General features: G+C 58.5%; 1 protein-coding gene across 8 annotated transcripts in view; it reads left to right on the top strand.

The window, feature by feature from the left end:
• LOC110405722 (ankyrin repeat and fibronectin type-III domain-containing protein 1-like) overlaps positions 1-21,980 on the top strand; it is a 132,727-nt gene that overhangs the window by 21,129 nt on the left and 89,618 nt on the right. For 7 of the 8 annotated variants that reach the window (XM_021411292.1, XM_021411297.1, XM_021411296.1 and 4 more), the window contains 2 exons: positions 16,617-16,810; positions 19,909-20,138. In XM_021411292.1, coding sequence (XP_021266967.1) covers positions 16,617-16,810; positions 19,909-20,138 — 424 coding nt within the window. Of the gene's footprint in view, positions 1-7,364; positions 8,702-16,616; positions 16,811-19,908; positions 20,139-21,980 lie in introns of those variants that run through there. The other variant, XM_021411293.1, reaches the window with a different exon arrangement.

Genomic DNA, 21,980 nt, shown 5'->3' with positions numbered 1-21,980 from the left:
CGCACACGGGTCTGTTGGTCACCGTCATCTCCGTGCACGTGTCACTGCTGTGCCGGGAGCAGCGCGGGCCGTGCACAGGTCACGGCACACCGTGTTTGCAGAAGGCACTGCAGGTAGCTGACCTGCAGCGAACCGGGGGCTTTGCTGGCAGGAAGAGTTGTGCTTTTTTTTTGGTTGTTAATTTTCTTTCTTTTTTTTTTTTTTTTTTTTTTAAACTCCCTGTGTTTTGGCAGAATCGTAGCAATGAGCAGTAAATGATTTCATTAATAACCTGCAAAGAGCTGCTCACCAGCTGAGCTGCGGGATCTGTCTGCGCGCTCGCTCCTGGACGGGAAGGAGCTGCCAACAAAGTGGCAGTGCTGGAGCTGACGTGTTTAGCTGCTCGGTGCCGTGGGCAGAGCCGCAGCGCGTGGCTGTTGGTGCTGGCTGTGGTCAGCAGGGCCAGCTGTGGTGCTGAGGAGGGCTCTGCTCCCAGCTGGGGGGAGCTGGGGGTGTAGGTGAGCAGCTGCTGTCCCCCCTCACCCCCTTCAAGGTCCTGCTTCAGTGCCTGCCCCTGGGCTGCCCTGTCCCCTCGCCTTTGGGTATCTCTTTTCCAACCCTTTTCTTGCTATAGGGGGCTGAGACTCTTCAGTGCCCTTCCAGGCTGCCAAGCACCACGGCCCCAGAGGTGTGGGGGTCTCAGCTTGAGTTTTTGGGGAAAATAGCTCCAGGCACGCTGTGCATGGATGGTTTTGCTACGCAACGAGCTCTGCAGATACAAATGTAAGCTTTACCACCAGCTCTTCGGTCAAGTCGGATGTTTTACAGATGGGGTTCAGCTGCAGTGAATGCTCTCTGGGGATGCTGGAGCAGGATTTAATGCAGGCAGTGTGCTGCTGCAGTACACAGAGCGACGCGGAGCTCGCCGGAAAGAGGCACCCTGAAGAAGGCTGTTAAACCTGGGGGTATCTGCAGCACGTAACAAGATGCTTGAGCATAGGATGTCCCGTCGGCCCTGGGTGAGCGTGCTGGGATTAATTCCTGCTTGTCAGGAGAAGTGCTAGCTCATGCCTTGGCTTCCCAAGCTCCCCAGGCACTGGCACCCCCCATGCTCTTTTCTGCCAGCCGGGGCCCCATGAGGTGTCGGGGGTTGGGGCTGGGAGGGCCCCTGGGTGCTCGGCTCCTTCGTGGGAGCGGGGCTCTCCACAAACACGGCTGTGTCTGCACACACGCGTTCCTGCTAATGGAGCTGCTGCTTTACCCATTGGTTCCTCTCCCTGGAAAGGGCTCACGAGAGCAACTGCAGCTTTCCCTTTGCTCTACAGAGCCTATTTAGTTTGCACATATTGCCGCAATGATTGCGAGATTTCATCAGATGAGCGGCGCATCTTTCTTAATAGCCTGTGTAATTTCTTCCAGAGGGACGCCTTGCATTAAATCTTTAATCCTGCAAGCTGCTAGGGGAGCACGCCGAGGCGCCCCGCAGTGCCACTGATCTCACACACGGCCCTGATGCCATTTCAGAGGCTTTGCTGGATGCAGCAGCCGGGGCTGGTGCTGTGGGAGCCTTGGTGGCGAAGGGCCACGTTGCTCCTGTGCTGGTGATCGCCTGTGATATCTCTTTGTGGAGATGATGACCAGTAAAAGTGAAGCAAAGATGTGAGGCCAGTGCCCGTGGCCCAGCCCAGTACGCTGGTCCCAGCTCTGTGGGTCGGGCTGCTGCAGTGCTCGCTGACCCTGGGAGTGGCAGGGGGCTGGGGGTGCACGGGGGTTGTGCCGGGCTCTGGAGGTCTGGTGGGGGATGTGACAGCGCTGCGAGGAGGTGACGTGGCTGCAGAGCTTTGTCTGGGCCCCAAAGCAGGGGCAGCCCCCTGTAACTGTCGGGCTATGGGGTGGTCCCAGAGCAGGGAAGGAGACCCTCGTGGGTGGGACAGCAAAACCTGTATTATATCCAGCCCCGGCTGGAGATTGCATAACTGAGCACATGATGAGCTCTGCTTGCCCGGCTGTGACGTCCAGAGCCATCTCTGGGGCACAGGGTCTGCCCCATGTGGGGTTGAGAAGCACAGAGCTCGGCAGGGAGCTGTGTTTGCTGCCGTTCTCAGCCATGATGCTGCCCACGACCCCCACGTTCTGCCTCCACAAGTGTCTGGTGACAAGGAACCACCACATCCTGCCCAGGGCATGGCAGACACCGCAAGCAGGGGCCGTTGGTGCTGGGGGTACCATGCTGCTGCTCGGGGACCCCCCAGCTGTGCCAGCTGCTGCCCCACAGGTACCACTGCTCTGGAAGCTGCTGGCTTTTAGCTCCTCAGGGCACAGCGTTGTGTCATGCAGCATCTCGGTGCCCTCGTGCATCCTCTGGTCACCCTCGAGACGTCCCTCTCTCTGGTCTGTGCCTGCTGGTGGCTTTAATTCTTCCTCGTGCAGGGGGGGGTTCGGTGTGACCGGCTTTGGACTGAAATAGCAGGAGTGTTTCTTTTCCCTTGGATGTTATTTAGGTTCTGTGCTCTGTTTGGCAGTCCTGGAGGTTTTAATTGCACGGCGAGCGTTTGGAAGTTTTAGAGGCTTGTTTTTTACTTTATTTTAATTAAATTGCTAGAACCTGGGGGGAAATCTCCCGGCTTAATTTAAACGAGCAGCCGTATGCTGAGTAAATCCAGCATCCCTCTGACGATTGCTCCATTCTGAGTTCCGACGTGAAAAGTTAAAATTTGACTCTGGGCTCGAGAGTTTGCAGTCCTCAACTGCAGCGGGCACGGCCGGCTCTGCATCGTCGGAGGGCCGTGTTCATCCACCATTTGGGAACAAGGCTGAGGTTTTCACACTGCTTGGACACATTACTGGGCAAAAGGGAGAAGGAAAGAGGTGGAAAGCTGCCGTATCCTTCCCTCGCGTGGCCCAGCACCCAGGGGCTGACGGTGCAGGGTGATGCAGCCGCCAAACCCTGCGGTCCACACTGGGCTCTGTGCTCTGGTGCTGCCCAGCCCACACCACAGGCTGAGCCCTGATCCGAGCAGTGCCTGGCAGTGCCCAGGGATGGCCCGGAGATGCTGGCAGGGGGGGGCTGCTCCTCGCCGGGCGGCACAGGGGCTGTCCCTGGGCACTGCTGGCCCCGTGGATTGCAGCCCTGCCGGAGCTCTGCAGAGCTTTCTCGCTCGATACAGATTGTTATTCTAAAGATAGATGGTGTTTGCTGGGCTGTAATTGCGAGAAATAGTCTCCGTTTTCTGAGATCTTTGATTGTGCTAATAGATTTTCCGATTTTTGCTTAGGCTTTTGCTAAGGCTTTTTTTCTTTTTGGCACGGGGGTGGGCAGAGGAAGAGTAACAGTCTGGGGCATGCTGAGCTGCCTGTTCCCAGGCAGACGAAGGGCAGGTGGTTTGTCAGCAGCTTGCCCCAGCTGGGCAGGGTCTGGGGGTTTGCATGGAGACATGGGGCAGAGCCGTGCTGCCCACGTGTGCCCCCGCCAGCTCCGGCCTCCTCTGGTTGTTCTGCCTCTGCGTCTCCTTTTGCTGTTTCCTCCCCTCACATCACTGTTGGTGTTTGATGCTTTCTCTCATCCTTTTGAACTCGGCAAACTATCTTGCTGGGGAGAGACTGATTCATTTTCTCTCTTTTTTTCCTTAGCAAACCCCCGCCGCTCCTTCCGCTGCCTTCTGCTGCGTCCTGCCCTTATCTCTCCCTGCAAGCTTCAGTGAGGTGTCTGTGCCACCTCCAAGGAGCAGGCAGCAGGGCAGGGCTCTGGCAGGTTGCAGGCAGGGCAGCTTCAGCTGCAGGGCGCTGCGCTGCGTCTGGATTCCCTAATGTGGCTAATGCCCTCTCTTCTGCGCTTCGTGAGCAGGAAAGTGGCCCAAATTACAAGGGAGCTGTCTTTGAAGCCTCTCCCTAACGCAATTCGGTGCTGTTCCCACGGAGGAGGATGTTTGAGCTGCAGCTTGGGCAGCACATCTGGATTTGCTGCTGGAAATGGAGGGATTGTGCTCAATGAGTTCTGATGCGGCGATGCGCCGGGCGAATTAGTGAAGTGACGCCGTGGTTGGCGCTAGGTATCGGCGCTGAGATTTGCGTGCAGTGCCATAGAACTGACAATTAAAGCGAAGTGCCTAGTTAGACTGAAATTATAGTGCCTCTTATACTCTGCTTTTTATTACAACTGTATTAAAATGCAGCACTGCCATAGGGCTGTGGCTGTGGCACATGGCTGGGAGTGGCTGTCCCCGTGTCACAGCCCGGTCCTGCTGCACACATCCCAAATGGGGGGCAGTGCCTGGCACAGTGGGGTTCGAAGGGGGGGAGGGGGGGGTTGGGTCACTGCTTGGTTCCTCTTGGGGTTTTGTGTTTCATTGTGCATTGTCTCTGCGTGATGTGCCGTGGTGCTGCTGGTCCAGCTGCACATAGGATGCTCACAGAGTTATTTTGACCCCCCTCCCCAAAGACCTAAATGACTGTGGGACCTTGGAGCTATTGGATGACTTTGCAATGCAATGTTTTAACAGGGATATGAGTGTGTGTGTACATTCAGTATGGAGACATTTGGTAGTTGCCAGAAGTCTCCCGTGCTCTCCTTAGCAACCTAAGGAGCATCCTTCATAGTTGTCTTTAACGTGCTTCGTGTGCACATGTGCTGCTTGGTTTGGTTCATCCCGTGGGTTCGTGTTCTGCCCCCTTCTCTGACTGTTCTGCAGTGTCTGCTGGCACACCAGGCCCATGGTGTGGGAGGTGGTGGCCCCATCCCTGGCTGTGATTAAACGCAGAGCAGAAGAATTTTGTTTCCCAAACCCCAAGCATTTGTGCTCAGAACTTACCTTGCCTTCCTCTAAAAAAGAGAAAAAATGGATGCTTACCAAAATTCTTCACTGTGGGCTGACCTCATTCCTGTGGGGATTCATGGAATCGTTTGAGTTGGAAGGGACCTTTAAAGGCCGTTTGGTCCCATCCCTCTGTAATGCACCGGGACACCCACAGCTCCATCAGTGCTCAGAGCCCACCCAGCCTGACCTTGATCCCACTGGCTTTAGGGCTGTGAGGGCACCGTGCTGGCTCGTGTCCAGCTGCCATCCACCAGTACCCCCAGTCCTTTCCAGCAGGGCTGTGCTCCTTCCTTACATCCCCCAGCTTGTGCTGACAGCGGGGGTTGCCATGACCCAGGTGCAGACCTTGCACTTGGCTTTGTTGAACCTCACGTGGTTCCCCTGGGCGCACTGCTCATCCTGGCTGGCTCTCTCTGGATGCCATCCCGTCCCTTGGCTGTGCTGACCACCCCGCACAGCTCGGTGTCATCTGCAGAATGCTGGGGGTCACTCGATCCCAGTGTCGATGTCACTGATGAAGATGTTGAAGAGCACCGGTCCCAGCACTGACCCCTGAGGGACAGCACCCGTCACTGCTCTCCATCCGGGCACTGAGCCATTGACCACCGCTCTCCGGGTGCAATCTCATAACCAGTTCCTCATCCATCAACCAGCCCCCATCAAATCCATCAGCTGTCGTCAAGCTCTGAGGGCTGTGGCTCCCGGAGAGAGTGTGGGGGGTGTAAATCAGTTCTTGGTGTGGGGAACCAAAAGCCCTGCAGGAATGGTGCTGGCGTCCTCCAGCACCGCGGGAGCAGATGAAGCTGTCAGCTGTGTCTGAGCAATGCCCTTTCCCTCCTTCCTGAGCTGCTGTGGAGAAGAGCTGTCGGAATAAAAGTTGCCCAGGGAAACAACAGAGCATCCAGCTGTGGGTTGCTCAGCAGCGCAGCGATGGGGCTGCGAGGAGACCCCTGGGGCCGGAGCCGTCTCCAGTGGCAGGGATGGTTTCCAAGCCTTGCACCTGGGCACCCAGCGTGGGGCTGTTTCAGGCTGCTGCAAGGGAGCCGGTAGCTCTTTTGCCTGGAAAATGGGCTGTCCTTGTTTGCAAGCTGGGACTCGTGCTGCTTCCCAGGTCTGTGCTGCTTTCACCTTGTTGGAAGCGAGGGCTTTGAAATGGGAAGTGCTGGTCTGTTGCCCTGGTTTGCACATGCACAGGAATGTGATGGCCCCGAACCCGGAGGCGTGCTTGTGGCTTTTTTCCCCTCCAGCCACAGGTGTGAGATGTTTTGGCAGGTGTTGGGGTGTGTGAGGTCAGCATCACTGCAGCACAAAGTCCCAGCCCCTGTGGATCTTCATTTCTGCTTTCTCACTGCCTTCTCTGCAGCTCTTCTTTAAAAGGAATCACAATACAGCATGAAAACAAAACGACCTATGCCCCCCACAAACATAACTACGGTTCCATTTAAAGTTTCTCATTCCCCTGTTAAATGGCAGTGGGAAGCTGCCTTTCGCGTCACTGAGCGCGTGGCTGCACCCCCGGCACAGCAGATTGCTAATGTGAAATGAGAGAGATTCCAGCAGCACCTCAGCAGATTGTCTCTGCTTGGTGAAAGGAGCAGTGCTCGGCTGGGAGCTGGTGGCTGTGACAGCCCTGGCCCCAGGGGCTGACCCCGCTGCGCCCTGAGCAGGGCCCCGGGCTGCTCCTCTGCCTCGGGGGTGGGGAACAGGCATCCCACGCCCTGAGACACTGGGGGGACTGAAAGGTGGAGGAGAGATGAGGCTGCAGCCGGTCCCTCCTGGGCAGAGCACTGGGACACGGCAGCGGGGGCTGCAGAGTAGCGATGCCCTGTGGTATCGGCGGTCGATCGCACCTGGAGAAGTTTATGGAGTTGTCCTGCTCTGAACTTTCCGACGTCGGCCCCTCGCCCTTGCAGAGCCGCTGGGGGCCGGGGCTGACGCTTCGCTCCTGGGAGCGTGGGTCGGGCGCGCTCATCCTTCTGCTTTCCCCACGTTCCTCCACGTTGCCCTGTCGTGCCCCCAAAACGACGCCGCTTTTGGCCTTTGCAAAGCAAGCGCGATGCCATTTGCAAAGCAACGCCAAGCCCAGCCGTGGAGGAGAGGCTCCCCGGCAGCGTGGCTCGGTGCGGAGGGCAGGGGCGGCATCCCGCCGGACCCCGCTCCGCGTTTTTCCTCGCCCCGCGCTCCGGCTGCAGCCCGGCAGCACGGCTCGGGGATCTGCGGGGTGACCGCTCCCCCCGGGCGCCCCGACACCGGCGTTCGGTTCTCTCGGAGCGCGCTGTGCCCGGTCCGTCCCGCGCCGCTGCCCCCCCGCGCTGCTCTCCTTCGGCGTCTCGCCTTTCGCCGCGAATAGTAATGGGGAGCCGATAGGAGCCGGGGGGTGCGCGGCGGCACGGGCAGCCCGTGCTGTGCCTCGCCCCTCTCTTCGCCGACGCGTTGGTTTCAGGGAGCCCCCGGCAGCGCTGGAGCCCCTCGGGGCGGGCAGGTGGGCGGCGCGGGATGGGGGGGAGGGGGGGACGGGAGGATCCCCCCCCGGCGGGGCGTACCCTGCTGCTGGCGGCATCGAACTCGGAGCGGGGAGCCGAGGGAGAGGAGGAGAAGCAGGGAGGAAGGCGGCGGGGCGGGGAAGCGGGCTGCCGGCAGCGGATGGCTGTGAGCAGGGAGAAAGCAATCAATGATTTTTGTTGCTTATTTATTTATTTTAACATGGCATCCACGGCGCGGGGATCAAGAGGATGCGGAGGCAGCTCGCTGATCTGCCGCCTCGGTTAGCGCTGCTCGGCTTGGCTGCCTCCCCAGGGTCTGTGCTGGCATGGCTGGGGCTTTCCGTCAGCCACCCCTGGATGCACCTCGCCGACTCGACCTGGTTTTGCTCTGCAGGGCTGGAGTGGCATTTTGAAGCCTTTTTTTCTTTCCCTCTGCCCAGGCGGCGCCAGGCACTGAGGATGCAGAGCTCCCAACAGGGGAGCTTTGGGAACAGGATTTCCCTCCAAGTCCGCAGCATCCCTCTGCCTGCTGCCGGCGGGAGAGATGCTTTGTGCTGGAGCTCGGGGAGCGGAGCCCAGAGGTGACCTCCAGATGGATCAGAGCTGCTTCTTTTAAATGTCTGTGCCTCTCCTCGTGCTCAGGTGTTCGGTGACGAGCTGGAAAATCGTGTTGGGTAGGTGCTGCTGGAGGCAAAGGGTTGGCTTCTGCATTGGAAAACAGACAGGGAGGAGAACTGGAAAACTCTGAACAGCCTCAAGAAGAGCAAGCGGGGATGCTCTCCGCCTCCTGTGCTGATCTCTGTGCCACAAGAACAGACCCTCTGGAAATCCGTCCGACCAGCTGATGTCTCAGGCATTCACGCTGCTGCTGCTGACCTGGCCAGCATCCATCCCCTCACCTGGCTGAGGACCGGCTCCCTCATCTCGGGCGCGTGCTGAGCATCCGCTTGCCACAGGGGCGTGCAGGCTTGTGCCACCAGTACCAGAGGGCATTATTATTTTTTTCCCCTCCTTCTTAACTCAGCTCTGCAGCAGCTGCCACGTTACAATAGAGAAGCACGCAGCCCCGAGCTGCTGCCGTGCAGCCTGGTGCCCGCGGACGGCTCAGGCGGGCAAAGCGACCTCGCTTCCCAGCTCCTGGGCTCACTGTGACTCCTGCCTTGAGCTCAGCTCTGCAACGCTCCTGTTCCTGCTCACACACCTGATGGAGCGCGCGGGGCTGCGAGCTGGGGCATAGCATGCGGGAACGCGGCGGGACCGGTGCCCACGGCTGCAGGCGGGCGCGCGCTGGGAGCTGGCGGGGGCCATGGCTTCGTTTGGGAAGCTGACGGAGTACTTCAGCCTGAGGAAGTCGAGGACGGAGCTGCGCTCCGAGCGACGGGGCCGGCGCAGTGGGAGCTGCTGCTGTAGTGTCACCGAGTGCAGGTACGGGTGGCGGCGGCCCCTCCGTCCTGGTGCGGCTGCGGGGTGGGAGACGTGGTCCTTGGTGCTTCGCTTCCCCCGTGCCCTCTCCCGTCACCAGGGGCTGGGGATGAGCCAAGAGCTTTGCGAGCAGCATCTCGGCGCTGCCTGGGGTGCCGGAGCCTCGGGATGTCTGGCGTCCTGTGTCTCTGCCCAGGGCACGTCCGAGGTGTCGGCGGTGCATCTCGGGTGTCTGCCATGTGACTGCCTGCACGTATACCTGCCTGCTTCTGTCTCCTGCTTTGTGCCGTGCCTCCTCACACAGTCCCTTGTTACAGCAGCAAGGCTGTGCACTGCTGTCGTCCTTCCCTCCGTCTGCCCCTCACCCTGTTGCATACAAAACCCACAGCTACAGAGTCAGCAACAGGTTGCTCCATGGGTGGAAATGGAAGTGTGCGTGCTCTGTGCCCTGCCCAAGCCCCTGTGTTGTGCAGGGAGGGGTGTGACGATGGGGGCTCGCACCCCATGGTGCGTGGGAACACCTTGCTGTTGTTGTGGTTGTTTGTAGGGAAGGGCTGGGGCTTGAGCTGGCACACAGCCGCTGTCCCCGCTGTCCTCGTGTGTCAGCCCAGGCAGTGCTGAGCCTGTGCCAGGTAGGGCTGACATGGAAAAAACAGCACTGAGATATCCGCTCACCTTCTTCCACAGTGTCTGAGCACCTCGGGTTCTGCTAATGATATTAAGGAGTTGGTGATCTGTTGCTTGGGGCCCTCCTGCTGCTCTCCACATCACACCAAGCTGGTGAGACACACAGTCCTAGCGCTGCTCCCTTCTTCGCTCCACAATTCCAGGGTCATCACCTCTTCCCTGCTCACTCAGAGCATGGCATGTTCTCTCCAGAAGCCTGGAGATGCTCGTGGCTGAGCTGAGAGCTTTGTTCTGCTCTTCTCAGGCAGCGCAGTGACAGACATGGAAGCTGCAAATCCTGGGTTTGGCTGCGCCCATGCAGAATGTATGTGGGGATGGTGCAGGCACTGGTGAGCACACATGTCCCCAGGGTTTGCCGGCATGTAGCCGAGCACCTCGTGGACAGTGAGCATGTGCCATGTCCCTGCCTGTGCAAGCAAGAGGGCGGTGAGGTGATGCTCCTGGGGCCCTGCACCGTGCCACCGCCCATGCACAGGGTGCTGTGCTCCTGGACCTGGTTACCCATGTGAATTGAGATGCCGTGGTGCACTGCTCTCTCTGGAGCACTAACCACAGAGTGGCATTGCTGGTGCGTGACTCATGTACCAAACTTCCTGGGGTGCTGCTGGGCACAGATGCGCGAGCACTTGCCCGGCACACGAGTGTGGGGCTTCCTGGTGGAGCTCAGCCCCACGGTTCCTGTGAGCAGAAGTTTCCCCACGCAGCCCAGCAGCCCCAGGGCTCGGCTCTGCCCACAGCTTCGTGTGCCCTGTGTAGCTGGGCTGGCTGTGAGCAAGGGGTGCTCCTGCTGATGCTGCGTCTGTGCCCTGATGGCACGCGGCTGCTGATGGAAGTCAGAATAAGCACTGACTGAATCATGGGATGCTCTTGAAATCAGAGCCGCTGTTCACCAAAGCTCCTTCTTCACTTCTACAAGCCGGTGTGGATGAATGAAACGTGGTGCTCCTGCATCCTTGGCAGTGCCACAGCAGGGCAGCCGGTCCCCCCAGCTCTGCCCAGGGTTGGTGTGGGTCAGGGCGATGGGCTCCGGCTGCTGCAGGGACTCAGCGAGCAACACCGGCTCACAGGGTGCACTGCTTGGAGTTATTACATTCTAAATATAGTGATCCCACTCATTCTCCGAGGACCTAAAAGATATTAGCAGCATGTAGTTGTGGTATTAAGTAATATGCCTGCATTTTTAAATGACACCCACAGAGCAAGCAGTGAGTACGAGGCGGGTTGAGTAAGTCTGCTGGGTTTGGGAATTTGTGCTGCAAGCCAGCAGGGCTCCAACTTGAGCACGGACAGCTAACACAGCAATAGCACCTTCTTGCTGCATGCTGCTGGCCAAACCCAGCGCTCGCAGGTGTTGCTCAGCCTCCTGGTGCACGTCCTCTTGCTCTGAGCTGCAGCACAGAGCCGTGCCGTGGTTCACATCTCCTGTGTTATGTCAGCAGCTGCTCCTGCACCTTGAGAGATGCTCCGCTGTGGCATGGGTGCCCACTTCATTCAGCTGAATGGGCTGGCAGGTCTCTGGGCTGGGGGCCGGTGCACCGAGCAGGCAGCACCTCCCAGTGCTTGTGATGGACAGGAAAAGTCAGCCAGAGCCAGTCCTCTTAAACAAGCGATTTATTCGCAGTGACTTTTTGCAGCCTAGTAGTTTTGTGGCAGAGCTGAATGCCTGGGCTGAGCGGCTGTGGAGCTGTGCTGGTTTCTGCAGGGTGAGAGCCTGCATCGTCGTAGAGGTGCATTTCTTCAGGCTGCAGTGCTGGGCGCAGAGCAGTGAGCCCGGGCAGAAGGGCAGCAAGGGCTGGGTTTTCTGCTTTGTCTCCTGGTGCCGGCGTCGGTGCGCTCACGCCTGGTGCTCTGCGTGCCTGGTGTGGAGGAGCAGTGAAAGGAAAAGACACACGCAGTACGAAATAGCCAACTTTCATTTTGTTATTCTTAAACTGAAAGGACTGGACAACCCCTATCAAGTTTTTGCTGCTTTCATAAGCGGATCAGGAAGGAGGAAGGCACAACCACAGCCGGGACACGCTGTGTGTGCGCGGTGGAGGCACCTCCCAGGCTCTGTCTCAGCCCAGGCAGGTTCCTGGCTGGAGATCCTGGGTTCTTCTGACCCTCCTGGGAGGGAGCGGATCCAGCAGCATTTCATGGAGATAATGGGTTTTGGATGGTTGTTCTGGACCTGAGAGCAGTGCTGCCAGGCGGGGAGGGCGGTAGGCGATGTTCTCCTGGCAAGATTGTGCTCGGTTGCTTTGGGGTATGTAAAAGTATCTCTCCAGCTCTGGCAGCATGTCTGTGCTCAGGCACGCGGTTGTGATGGGGAAGAGGAGGAACTGGCACGTTTTGGGGCTGGAAAACTGCGCCGAAGGCACAAACCCTATGTGAGCAGCAGTCTACATGTGGCAGCTGGGTAAAAATGGAAGCAGGTTTCCCAGCTCTGGCTTACAGCCCTGGGAGTCCCCGTGGCCGCCCAGGGACGTCGTGACTGAGTCCTGCCAAGTCCCAGTCCCGTGCCCTTCGGTCGGCGTTGGCTGGTGGAGCTGGATTTTAAAAGAGAAAGTAAGTAAGGCACTGGGAAGTTCTTGAGACTGAGTGAGAAGTTTCCACCTGATGCTGCTCAGAAGTGTTTGCAGCTGTATGTGAGCTGCGGTTGCTCCCCAGCTCCAACACCCCCCTCGCTGAGCGGCCAGCAGGGCAGCGTGTGGGTGCGTGATCTGCATTACTGCTGCAATCAGTGAAACCTATATAAGAAATAAATGGTCATAAAAGCAGTGATGGACGTGTCCAGCGCTGATGCGTGGACGTGCTCCGTGCGGATGCTGAACCAAACCAAGCTGGAAATAGCCCTAAATCCCATGCCAGTGACTCAGCCACAGCCTGCTGGGCAGGAGTTAGTCCTGTTGAAGTTCCCCGCAGCAGACATCGGCGTCTTCAGGGCTCAGCCCCTCTTCCTTGTGCCTGCATACGGTGTGGGTGCTGCTGCGGTGCCCGTGTGGTGGCAGCTTGCAGGGTGCTGGGGGCTGTGCTCCCATGTCCTGTGCCTTTCCCAGCTGGCAGTGGGCAAGCGGAGCCTTCCCACCTCCATCCCCGTGCTGTATGGCCGTGGGGTGGTTCTCTGCTCCCTCCTGTCCCCAGGCGCTGTGCACGTGTCCCCAGGGTGCTGGGAAGGCTTGCTGCTTCAGAAAGGCTGAAAAAGTGCCTGGGTGCTCTTAGCATCATCCTTGTGGGTCTGGGGGTGTGTCACATCTGAACGCAGGGGGTGGTGGGGCGTGCGCTGGCTTTCTTCCTCTCTGCCCAGCTCCTGACCTCCTCTTGGGACTGATTGTTAGGGTGGTGACAGGGTTGGGAGCTGGCCGTGTTCTGCGCAAGCTGAAGCTCATCTTTGCCTGGATTAGGCAAAATCCCAACAGTCATCCTTTCGTTTGGCGTGACAGCTGGATGGGCTAGCAGGAAGGGGAAGTTACGCTGGCATTAAGGAGAATTACATATGTAGCATGACTGCAGCAAACTTCTCCGGCAGCGAGCCCTGGCCTGTGAGTCACGCTTGCTAGAAAGACTGCTTGGTGCCTCATTCACCCACTGTGTTGGCACTGAGTCACAGCTGGGTGGGTGGGCAGGTAGGAAACAGAGGCCCCAGCCGCACACACCGGGGGAAGCGGCTCAACGCGGCGGATGTGATTGCCAACAGCTTCTAATTAAAGCGGCGGTTGGCGAGGGGGAGGTTTGTGAATGGAGCAGGGGGCCGGGCCGTGTCCCCGTCTCACCCCCCGGCTGGGCTCACACGGCTGGGCTTCGGGAGCAGGGGGCTGGGGGGCTCTGAGCAGCTTTGTTCAGTTTGCTTTTAGTTCTCACTGCTCCCGTCCGTCGGCAATAGGAGATGAATTACATTAACCTCCCTCTGCGGAGTCTGCTCTGCCCGTGACGGTAACTGGCAAGTGATCTCCGTGTCCTTATCTTAACCCTGGAGCCCTTTTCCATGATATTTTCTCCCCCTCTTCCTTCGAGGAGTGGGAGCTGTGTGGTGGGGTTTGGCTGCCCACGGGGAGTGGCTGGCGATGGCGCTGAGATTTGTGCTTCTCATTTCCAACGGGAAGGAGCGTGGACAGAACCCGGGTGCGTTGTTTTGCTCAAGGCGCTGCTGACCCTTCGTGGCACGCTCTGTGATTATGCACGACAGTTGCACGGGGGAGAAGAGGCAATGCGGCCTCGGTGGCTTTCCTTTCTTGTTGCCCTGCACGCTCCTCGTGCTTTCTTCACATCTGTTTGGTGGGAAGCTCACAGCCCAACGCCGCCGGCCCCACGGGATGAGGGCAGTGCCATCAGGGAGCCCTGCCTCGCCCTGCGTCCACCCCCCTTCATTGCAGAGCACTTGTCATGGTTACTGGAGCATGTTGGGAGCATGAATCCACCCCGCTGGCCGGGCTCCTGTTCCACCTGGAGTGGGAGCGCTCCTGGTGCTCCTGGTGCTCTGGGGTGCTGGTGCTTCAGAGCAAACCCCAGCTCAGGGGGAGGGGAGGGTTTGAAACAACAACGCGCTGTCCAAAACTGTGGTGAGGGATATTTTTTTGGCCAAAATATGAAATGATTACTTTTTGCCGGGGCTTAGCAGTGGTAGGGCAGCCTTGCCAATGCTGACCTCAAGGGGTGGAACGCTCGCTCACGCTGCAGAAATGATGGGATTTAAAGCAAACCAAGCTTTCTGCACCGGAGCGTTCAGAGTTCGTGCCTGGCGCGTCTCACCCCTGCCTGAGAGGAGCTGCAATGTCCTGGACGAGGTGGGCTCAGCTCCATTCACTTCCTTTGCTCAGTACAGAGCACAGCCCTGCACTGGCCCTGCCCCATAGCTTCATGGCCACAACTGGGGATGAGGCCACCGGGTGCTGGGCTGGTGGCCGTGTGAATCTGCCCTGTGTGTATGGGCAAGGGACAGCCTGCCCTGCCGCAGGTTTTGGCAGGTCATGGGCTCTCTTATCTCGGCTCTCCCTGCCTCTCAGCATAAGCTGTTACGTGTCCGACTGAGAGGTTTGTGGCTTAAAACAAAGAGCTGTGTCTGATTTCCTGGCTTGCTCTCCCCGTGAGGCTTTCCCGTTCCCCTGCCGAGCATCACAGCTGCCTTCAGCATCCTCGCTGCTCCGTGGGCACCGGGGGGGGAACAGCTCCGTGTCCCACCATGGTTTGCTGGGGACGGCCCCGGCTGCCTCTTGTCATTGCCCGGGCGATGGCCCCCGCTGTGCCACGCTCGTCAGCCCGGAGCCATGGCAGGAGAGGAGCTCTGCGAACCAGCTGGTGGAAATCATGATATTTACCAGCTCACAGCTGAGCTTTGGGGGGAGGTATTTTTACAGCTTCGCATGTTGGTTGTGGTTTTATGTGTTGGTTGTTTCTTTTTTTCCCCCCTGAACTTGTGAGCTGAATGCTGTTTTGTTTTTTTTTGTTTTGTTTTGTTTTGCTTTGAATCCGTTTCACAGCCAGCTAAAGGCTGCTCTGTTTTCAGCTCTCACCCTCCGCTCCTCAGCTCCTGTTAGCACCTAGCAGCACAAAGGCAGTTAGTTTGGACTGGGAAGGGATGCTCAGCGCCTGCAGCTCGGCCCCAGCTCTGCTGGCAGTGCTGTGGGGCTCGGAGTGAACTGCAATGATTTCAGAGCATCCCTGCTTCATTGTGGGGGCCGCCTGGGTGCTGTGTGGGTCACCAAGGTCCATGAGCTCCTGGTTCACCACAGATTTAGGGAGCGGATGGATTGAGGGCATGATGACTGACGGATGGAGGAGGAAGGCCAGCTGTGAGCCCTGGGCTGTCCTGCAGGAATGTTAGCTAGCCTGGGGCCCTTCCATCCGTGCCCTGGGGGAAGCAGGGCCTCTGTCCTCCCTCTCAGAACAAGGACAAACCAGCCTGGGCCGTGCTGAGAAGGGCTTTTTGGAGAGTGGCTTCTCCTGCACTGAAATAAAGGGGGAGGAGAGGTTTGTGGGGACAGTGGCTTGAGTTCTGGCTTTCCCCGTTTGACGTGCATTGGCCTTCTCTCTGCCTCCCTCCCCTTTCTCTCTGCTCAGCCCTTCCCCTCCTTCCCTGCAGCGATGAAGCTGAGTGCTACAGACCTCTCCAGCCAGGACATGGCTGTGGGGCAGGCATTGGCTTCTCCTTGCCATGGTGGCTGCTTTGGCCGGGTGGTTTGCTTTCAATAAACGCCTGAGGAAGCAGCACCTGTGCCCTGGGTGTTGCAGAATGGGCAATACTGGAGTGGTCTGTGCTGTGCCACCAGCTTGGTGCCACCCACCTGCGCCCTGAAGCTGTCCCAGAGCTGGTGACAGGGACCTGGCAGCGATGGGGCCGGTGAGACTCGAGTATGTGCTCTCCTTTCCACCAAGCACTGAACAGCTGCTATTTATGGGCTGTAGCTGCATTGATGATGGCTTTTCTAATTGAGCTGTACACTCCCATCAAGGATCTTTACTAATGGGATGTGGCATCCTCGGTAACACACGGTGCTGCACGACATCCCAGCGGCAGTGCTGGCTGCTGGCCATGGCATGCAGCACGGTGCATCCCCAGCACTGGCTTTGCTTGGGGACTCAAGTCAGATTCCAGATGGAAGCAGGTTTGGGGTTCAAATATAAATCGTTGTCTGTGGCTCCAAAGGTCTCCTCCAAGGGCACAAGTTCGTCCCTTGGACCCTCATGCAATCCATGTGAGCATGCAGTAGATACATGCAGCGTTGGCGTTGGTGTGCTGATGGTGCTCCGCAGCAAACGGAGCTGTGTGCAGGAGCGTTTGGAGGAGTACTGAGATTTACATGCAAGAAAGAAGGAAATAGTTTGAGGTCTGACAGAGCAGCATGGTGGCAATGGGGTAAGGCACAGGGCTGCAGCGGAGGGCGGGCAGAGCTTTCATTCTCTTGTTCACAATTTGTGTCATTTTGATCCTGATGCCTCTGGTTTGTTTATTTGCTTATTTCTGATTATCCGTGCGTTTTGGGGTGGGCTGGGTTGGAGGCGCTGAGTGCTTAATGTGCTGTTGAGGCTGGTTGTGGCTTGCAGCTCAAGATGCAAATCCCAATTAAAATGCAAAGGGAGAAGGCTTTGCCCAAACGGCTGCGGCCTTGCAAACCAGGGTTGCGGTTCAGCACTGGGAAGAGCCGTGTGCTGCCGGGCCAGGAGCAGCACGTGGCAAAGTGTCCTGCAGAGAAGGACACGGCTCCAAGCAGCCGTCCCAGGGCCTGCGATGAGCCCTGTGTTCTCTTCCCTGCAGGTCTCTGGACAGAAAGTTGCAGAGGCCGCTCCTGGGGAAGTCCCGGACGCTGCCCAGCATCCCGCAGTCCCCAGTGCTGAGCAGGATTCCCCTCCTCGACTCCGCGGCGTTCCGGGAGGCGATGCCGGAGCAGAAGCCGTACCAGAAGCACTCAGCCCCCGATGGCCAGAAGGGCTGCACGGTCCCATCTGCCGGTGAGTGCGTGCGGGCCTGCAAACCCTTACCGAGCGCGGCCTGGTTCTGCAGGGGCACCGCCAACCAGGCGAATCCAGCACCGGCCCCTGTGGAGCCATCCTGCCCCCAAAACAGCCATTCTCTGTGATTTTTTGTGTGCCCATCTCTAAGCCTTTCCTCGAGCCCGTCATTTAAACTTTTCCATCCGTCATGACACCAGTGACAAAGCCGAGGCGGGCTCAGGAGAGCCCCTCGGTTTGGAGATGGTGCTCAGCTCCAGCCACGCAAGCTGCCGCCCCAGGTTCCTTTGACCTCTGCAACAGGTCGAGGTGCCTCTGTCCTCGGGCACGCAGTGGTTTTGGGGCACACCTGGCTGCCCTCCGTGGGGAGCAGGGGCAGAGTGGCACTGCCCTTCCTTCCCGTGCTCCTGCCCCGGAGATGTGCTGTGACGGATGCTCCCCATCCGGGGGCTGGGGATTGGCCTTCTTGGCAGCCAAGGGTTTTATCGTGTTCTGCTCTTGCGCTGATCCTGATGAAATACTAATACGGTTGGCCCAGCTGCTCTGAGCGAGTTTATTGGCAAAACCGCTGATGGGCAAAGCGTTTCACGCTTCTGGTGCCAGCAGAGCCACGCTGGGGCCATAGGAGTGATGGGGAAGGTGATTAGCACTGGAACAGAGATAAGGCTTGCAAGCCAGGGCTGGCAATCCAGTGCAAAATAAAACCCCTACAAAGCAGCTGCCTCTACCCAACACCCTTTGACTTTTTTTTAAATTTTTATTATTATTATTTTTTTAATCTAACGCCCTCGCTGTCAGATTTGCTGCAAGCTACCCAGCAGCTGGCCAAGCCCTGGATTAATTTTAATGCTCTGCAGGCTGTGCTTGGTTTCCCGGTGCTCCGAATTCTGACGCAGCAGGTCTGGGCGTGGGATGGAGGACTGCGGGTGGTTGCTGTGCCCATGGGGACACGAGGGACGGGATGTCTGTGAGCGGGCAGGTGGCAGCAGCTTAGTGGGGTCAGGGCTGCTCCCTCGGGAGCTCCAGGGCCAGTGAGGCAGCGTGGGCAAGGACAGACCTGGATGCATGGCAGAGATCTGAATCCTGGTGGAGAGCAAAGCCAAGTGCCCCACAAGACTCAGTGCTGCAAGGAGGGAGCTGGCTGCGTGCACACACTCTCAGGATGCTGCTCTGCTCCTGGCTTGAAGGGAGCTGGGACGTGAAGGAAGATAAAAATGGTTTGGAGGTTCCCTTGGTGGGATGTGTGAATGAGGAGCTGCTTTCTGTCCGGATCCTCCCAGGTTCTTTTTTTCCTTTTTCACTCCCTGACACTTAGCTTATTAGCTACTCATTAAGCCTATCAGCATGATGTCATGAAGAAAATCACAGAATCATAGAATCCCCAAGGTAGGAAAAGACCTCCAAGATCATCCAGCACCGGTTTTTCCCCACAAAACCATGTCCCTCAGTACAACATCTAAGGGTTTCTTGAGCACTGCCAGGGACGGTGACTCCACTGCCTGCAGAGATGCTGTTCTCAGCACCGCCTGGTTGTGCCGGGCTCTCACAGCCTGCGTCACTGTTGGGCAGTATTTACCTGCACGGGCAAAAGTAATCCTGGAGCTACAAACAGGAGATGAGGGAACTGCTGGTAAGTCATAGAATCATTCAGGTTGGGAAAGACCAAGATCACCAGGTCCAACCCCAACACATCCCACCATGCCCACTGACCATGTCCCTCGGTGCCACATCCCCGTGGTTCTTGAACCCCTCCAGGGACAGTGACCCCAGCACTCCATGGGCAGCCCAAGCCAGTGCATCACCGCTCTTTTGAGAAGAAATGTTTCCTAATATCCAGCCTGAACCTGCCCTGGCACAACTTAAGTTTATTCCCTCTTGTCCTTGTTTTGGAGGAGGTAGGGTCCTGACCTCCTCTATGTTGCCTCCCTACACCCTCTGTACCCTTACACCCGAGCAGGGGACAATTCCAGGGCAGCTCAGTGTGCTCCCAGCCATCCCACTGTGGGATGTCAGGGGGTGGGGGTGGATGGGACTATGGGATGCACAGTGTCCCCACACTGGGACCTGCCCCGGCCCTGCAGCCCGATCCTGTGTGCTGTGTGCCGGCAGCCGGGGCTGGTGCCGATTGACGTGTTTGTGCCTGGAGTAATCACAGCTTTCAAACAGCCACTCCTGTGTTGTACGAGCTGACATTTGGAGAGGAGCAGTGCAGCTGATTAAATTCAAAGCAGGGGTAAAGAAAAAAAAAAAAAACATAACAAAAAAGAAAATAGCTCCCAGGTATTGCACTGCTCCGGGTTGCCTTTGTTGGCAGCCGTAGCCTCTTCCTTTCTCTTCTTCACTCGCCTATTCCTGGCTGTTTTTGTCCTCAAGGCCTTTATCTGCTTTCAACTCTGAAGGACTTTGCTCCACAGTGCTGGCCGTGGTATCATGCCCCCCAGTGCTGGGCTGCTCAGAAGGCCAACAAAGCAGTGCAGCCACAGGAGCAGGCAGCAGCACCAGCCCCGTACAATCCCTTTGTGCTGCAGGACCAGCAGCTGGCCCGGGTTTAGCAGGGTTGAGCGTGGGGTTGCTTTGTTCGTTTGCTCTTGCTATTGAGAGGGGGTTTGGGCTGCAGGGAGGTGGAAGCAGGGAAGCTCGCTGTCTGCCAGGCAGCAAGAAGCCCACGATATCCATACCTGGGCTGTTTGGGAAACAGTGATGCTATGGAGATGTCACCTGTGTGCTTTGCCTGTGTTACCTTTCGGTGCAGTGAGGGCTCAGCACCGTCCCCATGTCCCAGCCCTGTGTGCTGCAGTGCTCTGTGCTTTGAGGACGGTGGCCACAGGCCCCGAAGAGCGGTGGATGGGCAGCAATTGGGAGGAGTTTGTCTCATTGGGCCCTATTGGGTAGGGAGCTGCTGAACGAGGTGCGAACACATGGGGCTTGTGGCAGGGACATGAACCCCCATGGGGCAGCACCTGTCCCTCGTGCCCCGTGGTGGGATGGATGGAGGTGGTCTGGGTGGGCATCTCCGCCCGCATCCTCTGTGGGGCAGCCAACCAGCGGGTGAGCACGGCCCTGACGGGGCGGCCGTCCCTCTGTCCCTCTGTCCCCAGGGGACGCCTGGCGGCTGGAGGACGACGGCATGGACCCCCCCGGGGATGCCCCGCTGCAGCCGCAGCTCCGCACGGCGGTGGAGGACGCCCCGTTCAGCCACTTCCGCATGCGCTCCTTCTACATGCGGAAGAGCCTCTCTGTTGACAACCACTTGGGCTCGCTGGGCTACGCCGTGCACCCCTCCGAGACCAAGGCTGAGCGTGTCCGGACCCGGCTACGGCGGCAATTTGTGAGTACTGCGGGAGATGCGTCCCACCCGCGTGGCTTTGCAAAACACCGGCACGGCGGAGGGTTGGCTGCATGCACAGTGTGACAAAACAAAAGACACATCTCTCTCCAGCCTGGTGCTGCTCGGTTTGCCCACACCCTGCCAGGATCCTGTTTGCCGTGCTGGGCAGGCTCTGTGGCTCCCGGTCACGGCCTCGCTGTAGGGTCAGGCGGCTGCTGCTCGCCGGGCGATGCGCAGTGTGGGTGTCCTATTGCCACACCTCTGGGCGCTGCTGGTCAGAACAAAATGGGGATCGAGGCAGAAAGGAGTGGGCACCGCTCTGCCTCAGCCCCTAGGCCCTGGGGCAGCCCCCAGCTTGGGCCTTTCCAAGGGCTCGGGGCTGCAGGGTGTGCAGGGAGCAGCCCCCAGGCCCTGGGGCAGCCCTCCTCCAGGTGCTCTGCGGGTGCCGCACGCTCCCCCCTGCTCAATGTTTAATGGACTCTGCGTCTTCCCTTTCCCAGGGACACCTGATACAGGGCTTTGTGTGGCCTTCCTCCCGCCTCGTTACTGGCTTGGGGTTGTAATGAGGGCTCGGGTGTCCCCACACTGAAAGGCACCCGGTGTTGGATGGAAATGGATGAGGGCTTTGCTACAATGGGAGCAGAGCAGGCGCTGTGTGCCCGTGCAACCCGAAGTGCTGTCAGGCGATCAGCCCAGGCCGGCGGGGCTCACCTGCTGCGGGGCTTGGGCAGGTGCAATGCATCTCCATAAACCTGCTGCTCCTGGGTCTGTTTGCTTTCCCCCCGCCCCAAGGAAGGGCTGATCCACCCATTGGCACAGGCTGGGTCTGGGGGCTGCTCCCCGTGATGTATGGGGCGTTGCGTGGGTCTTGTTCCAGCCCCTCACACCCCATGGACCACTGATGGTAGCAGTTCGTGTGCTTCCTGGCGCTGATCCTGCCCGTGGCAGGGACTTTGCAGGAGCTGGTTGGGATCCAACACTGTGAGAGAGACCTGGAGCTGCTGCCCTGTGCTGGGGAAGGTGGTGGCAGCGTCGGGAATGGCAACGAGCAGCAGCAGCAGCAAAGGGATTCGGCGTCTGAGGGGCTGCAGGGCACAGCTGGGGCGTTCCTGCTGCGGGGTAAGGAGCGGGCACCGTGCTGTCCCTTCCAGCTCTCCGTGCTCTGTGCGTGGTTCTCTTTGGCCTCTGACTCCGTGAGGGCTTTTGCCCGTCAGTTTTGGGGACCTTCAGCTCTCCATGGTGCTCCCACAGGGCTCATAGGAGCACAGCAGTGTGTGACTTTCATTTCCTTGCTGTGTCCTTGTGGTTGAACAGCTGAAAGGTGTTGTTGCTTTGGCCAGGTGCAGGTGGAGCAGGGCCCCCACTTTTGGGGCTCTGCCCAATGGAGGCTTCATGTTTGCAGCACGCATCCGTGCTTCTCCACGAGAGGACTTCCTGCAGCTTGCCTGGGAGCACCTGGGGCCTGCACCCTGTGCCCACGGGGCTGTGGGAGCTTTTCCCTTTGGTGCCAGTGCTGGGGGACCCCCTGGGTGCTGCCCTGGGCCCCGCGCTGTCTGCAGAGCTGGTGACAGATGAATCTGTGTGAGCTGCAGCCAGTGGCATGTCTGCCGTCCCACTGCTGGCATGTGATGGATCTGCTTGTAGGGATTACTGGAATTTGCATAATTTGAATTTTAAATGAATTCCGATTTCAGTGATTGTCAGAATGAATTTTCTTTCTGACGAGCCTTCCCCGCGCACTGCTCTCAGGCTGCTGACGTTGGCACAGTCCCTGTCTTTGAGAGCTGGGAGCGTTCGGTCGCTGCTGTGCACGCGTCCCTCGGCACGGGGCACGTGTCGGGC

Source organism: Numida meleagris, chromosome 13, assembly GCF_002078875.1.
Source record: "Numida meleagris isolate 19003 breed g44 Domestic line chromosome 13, NumMel1.0, whole genome shotgun sequence".
Taxonomy (NCBI): Eukaryota; Metazoa; Chordata; class Aves; order Galliformes; family Numididae; genus Numida; species Numida meleagris.
Note: the sequence above shows the minus strand (reverse complement) of the source record. Positions and strands in the feature narration are given on the sequence as shown.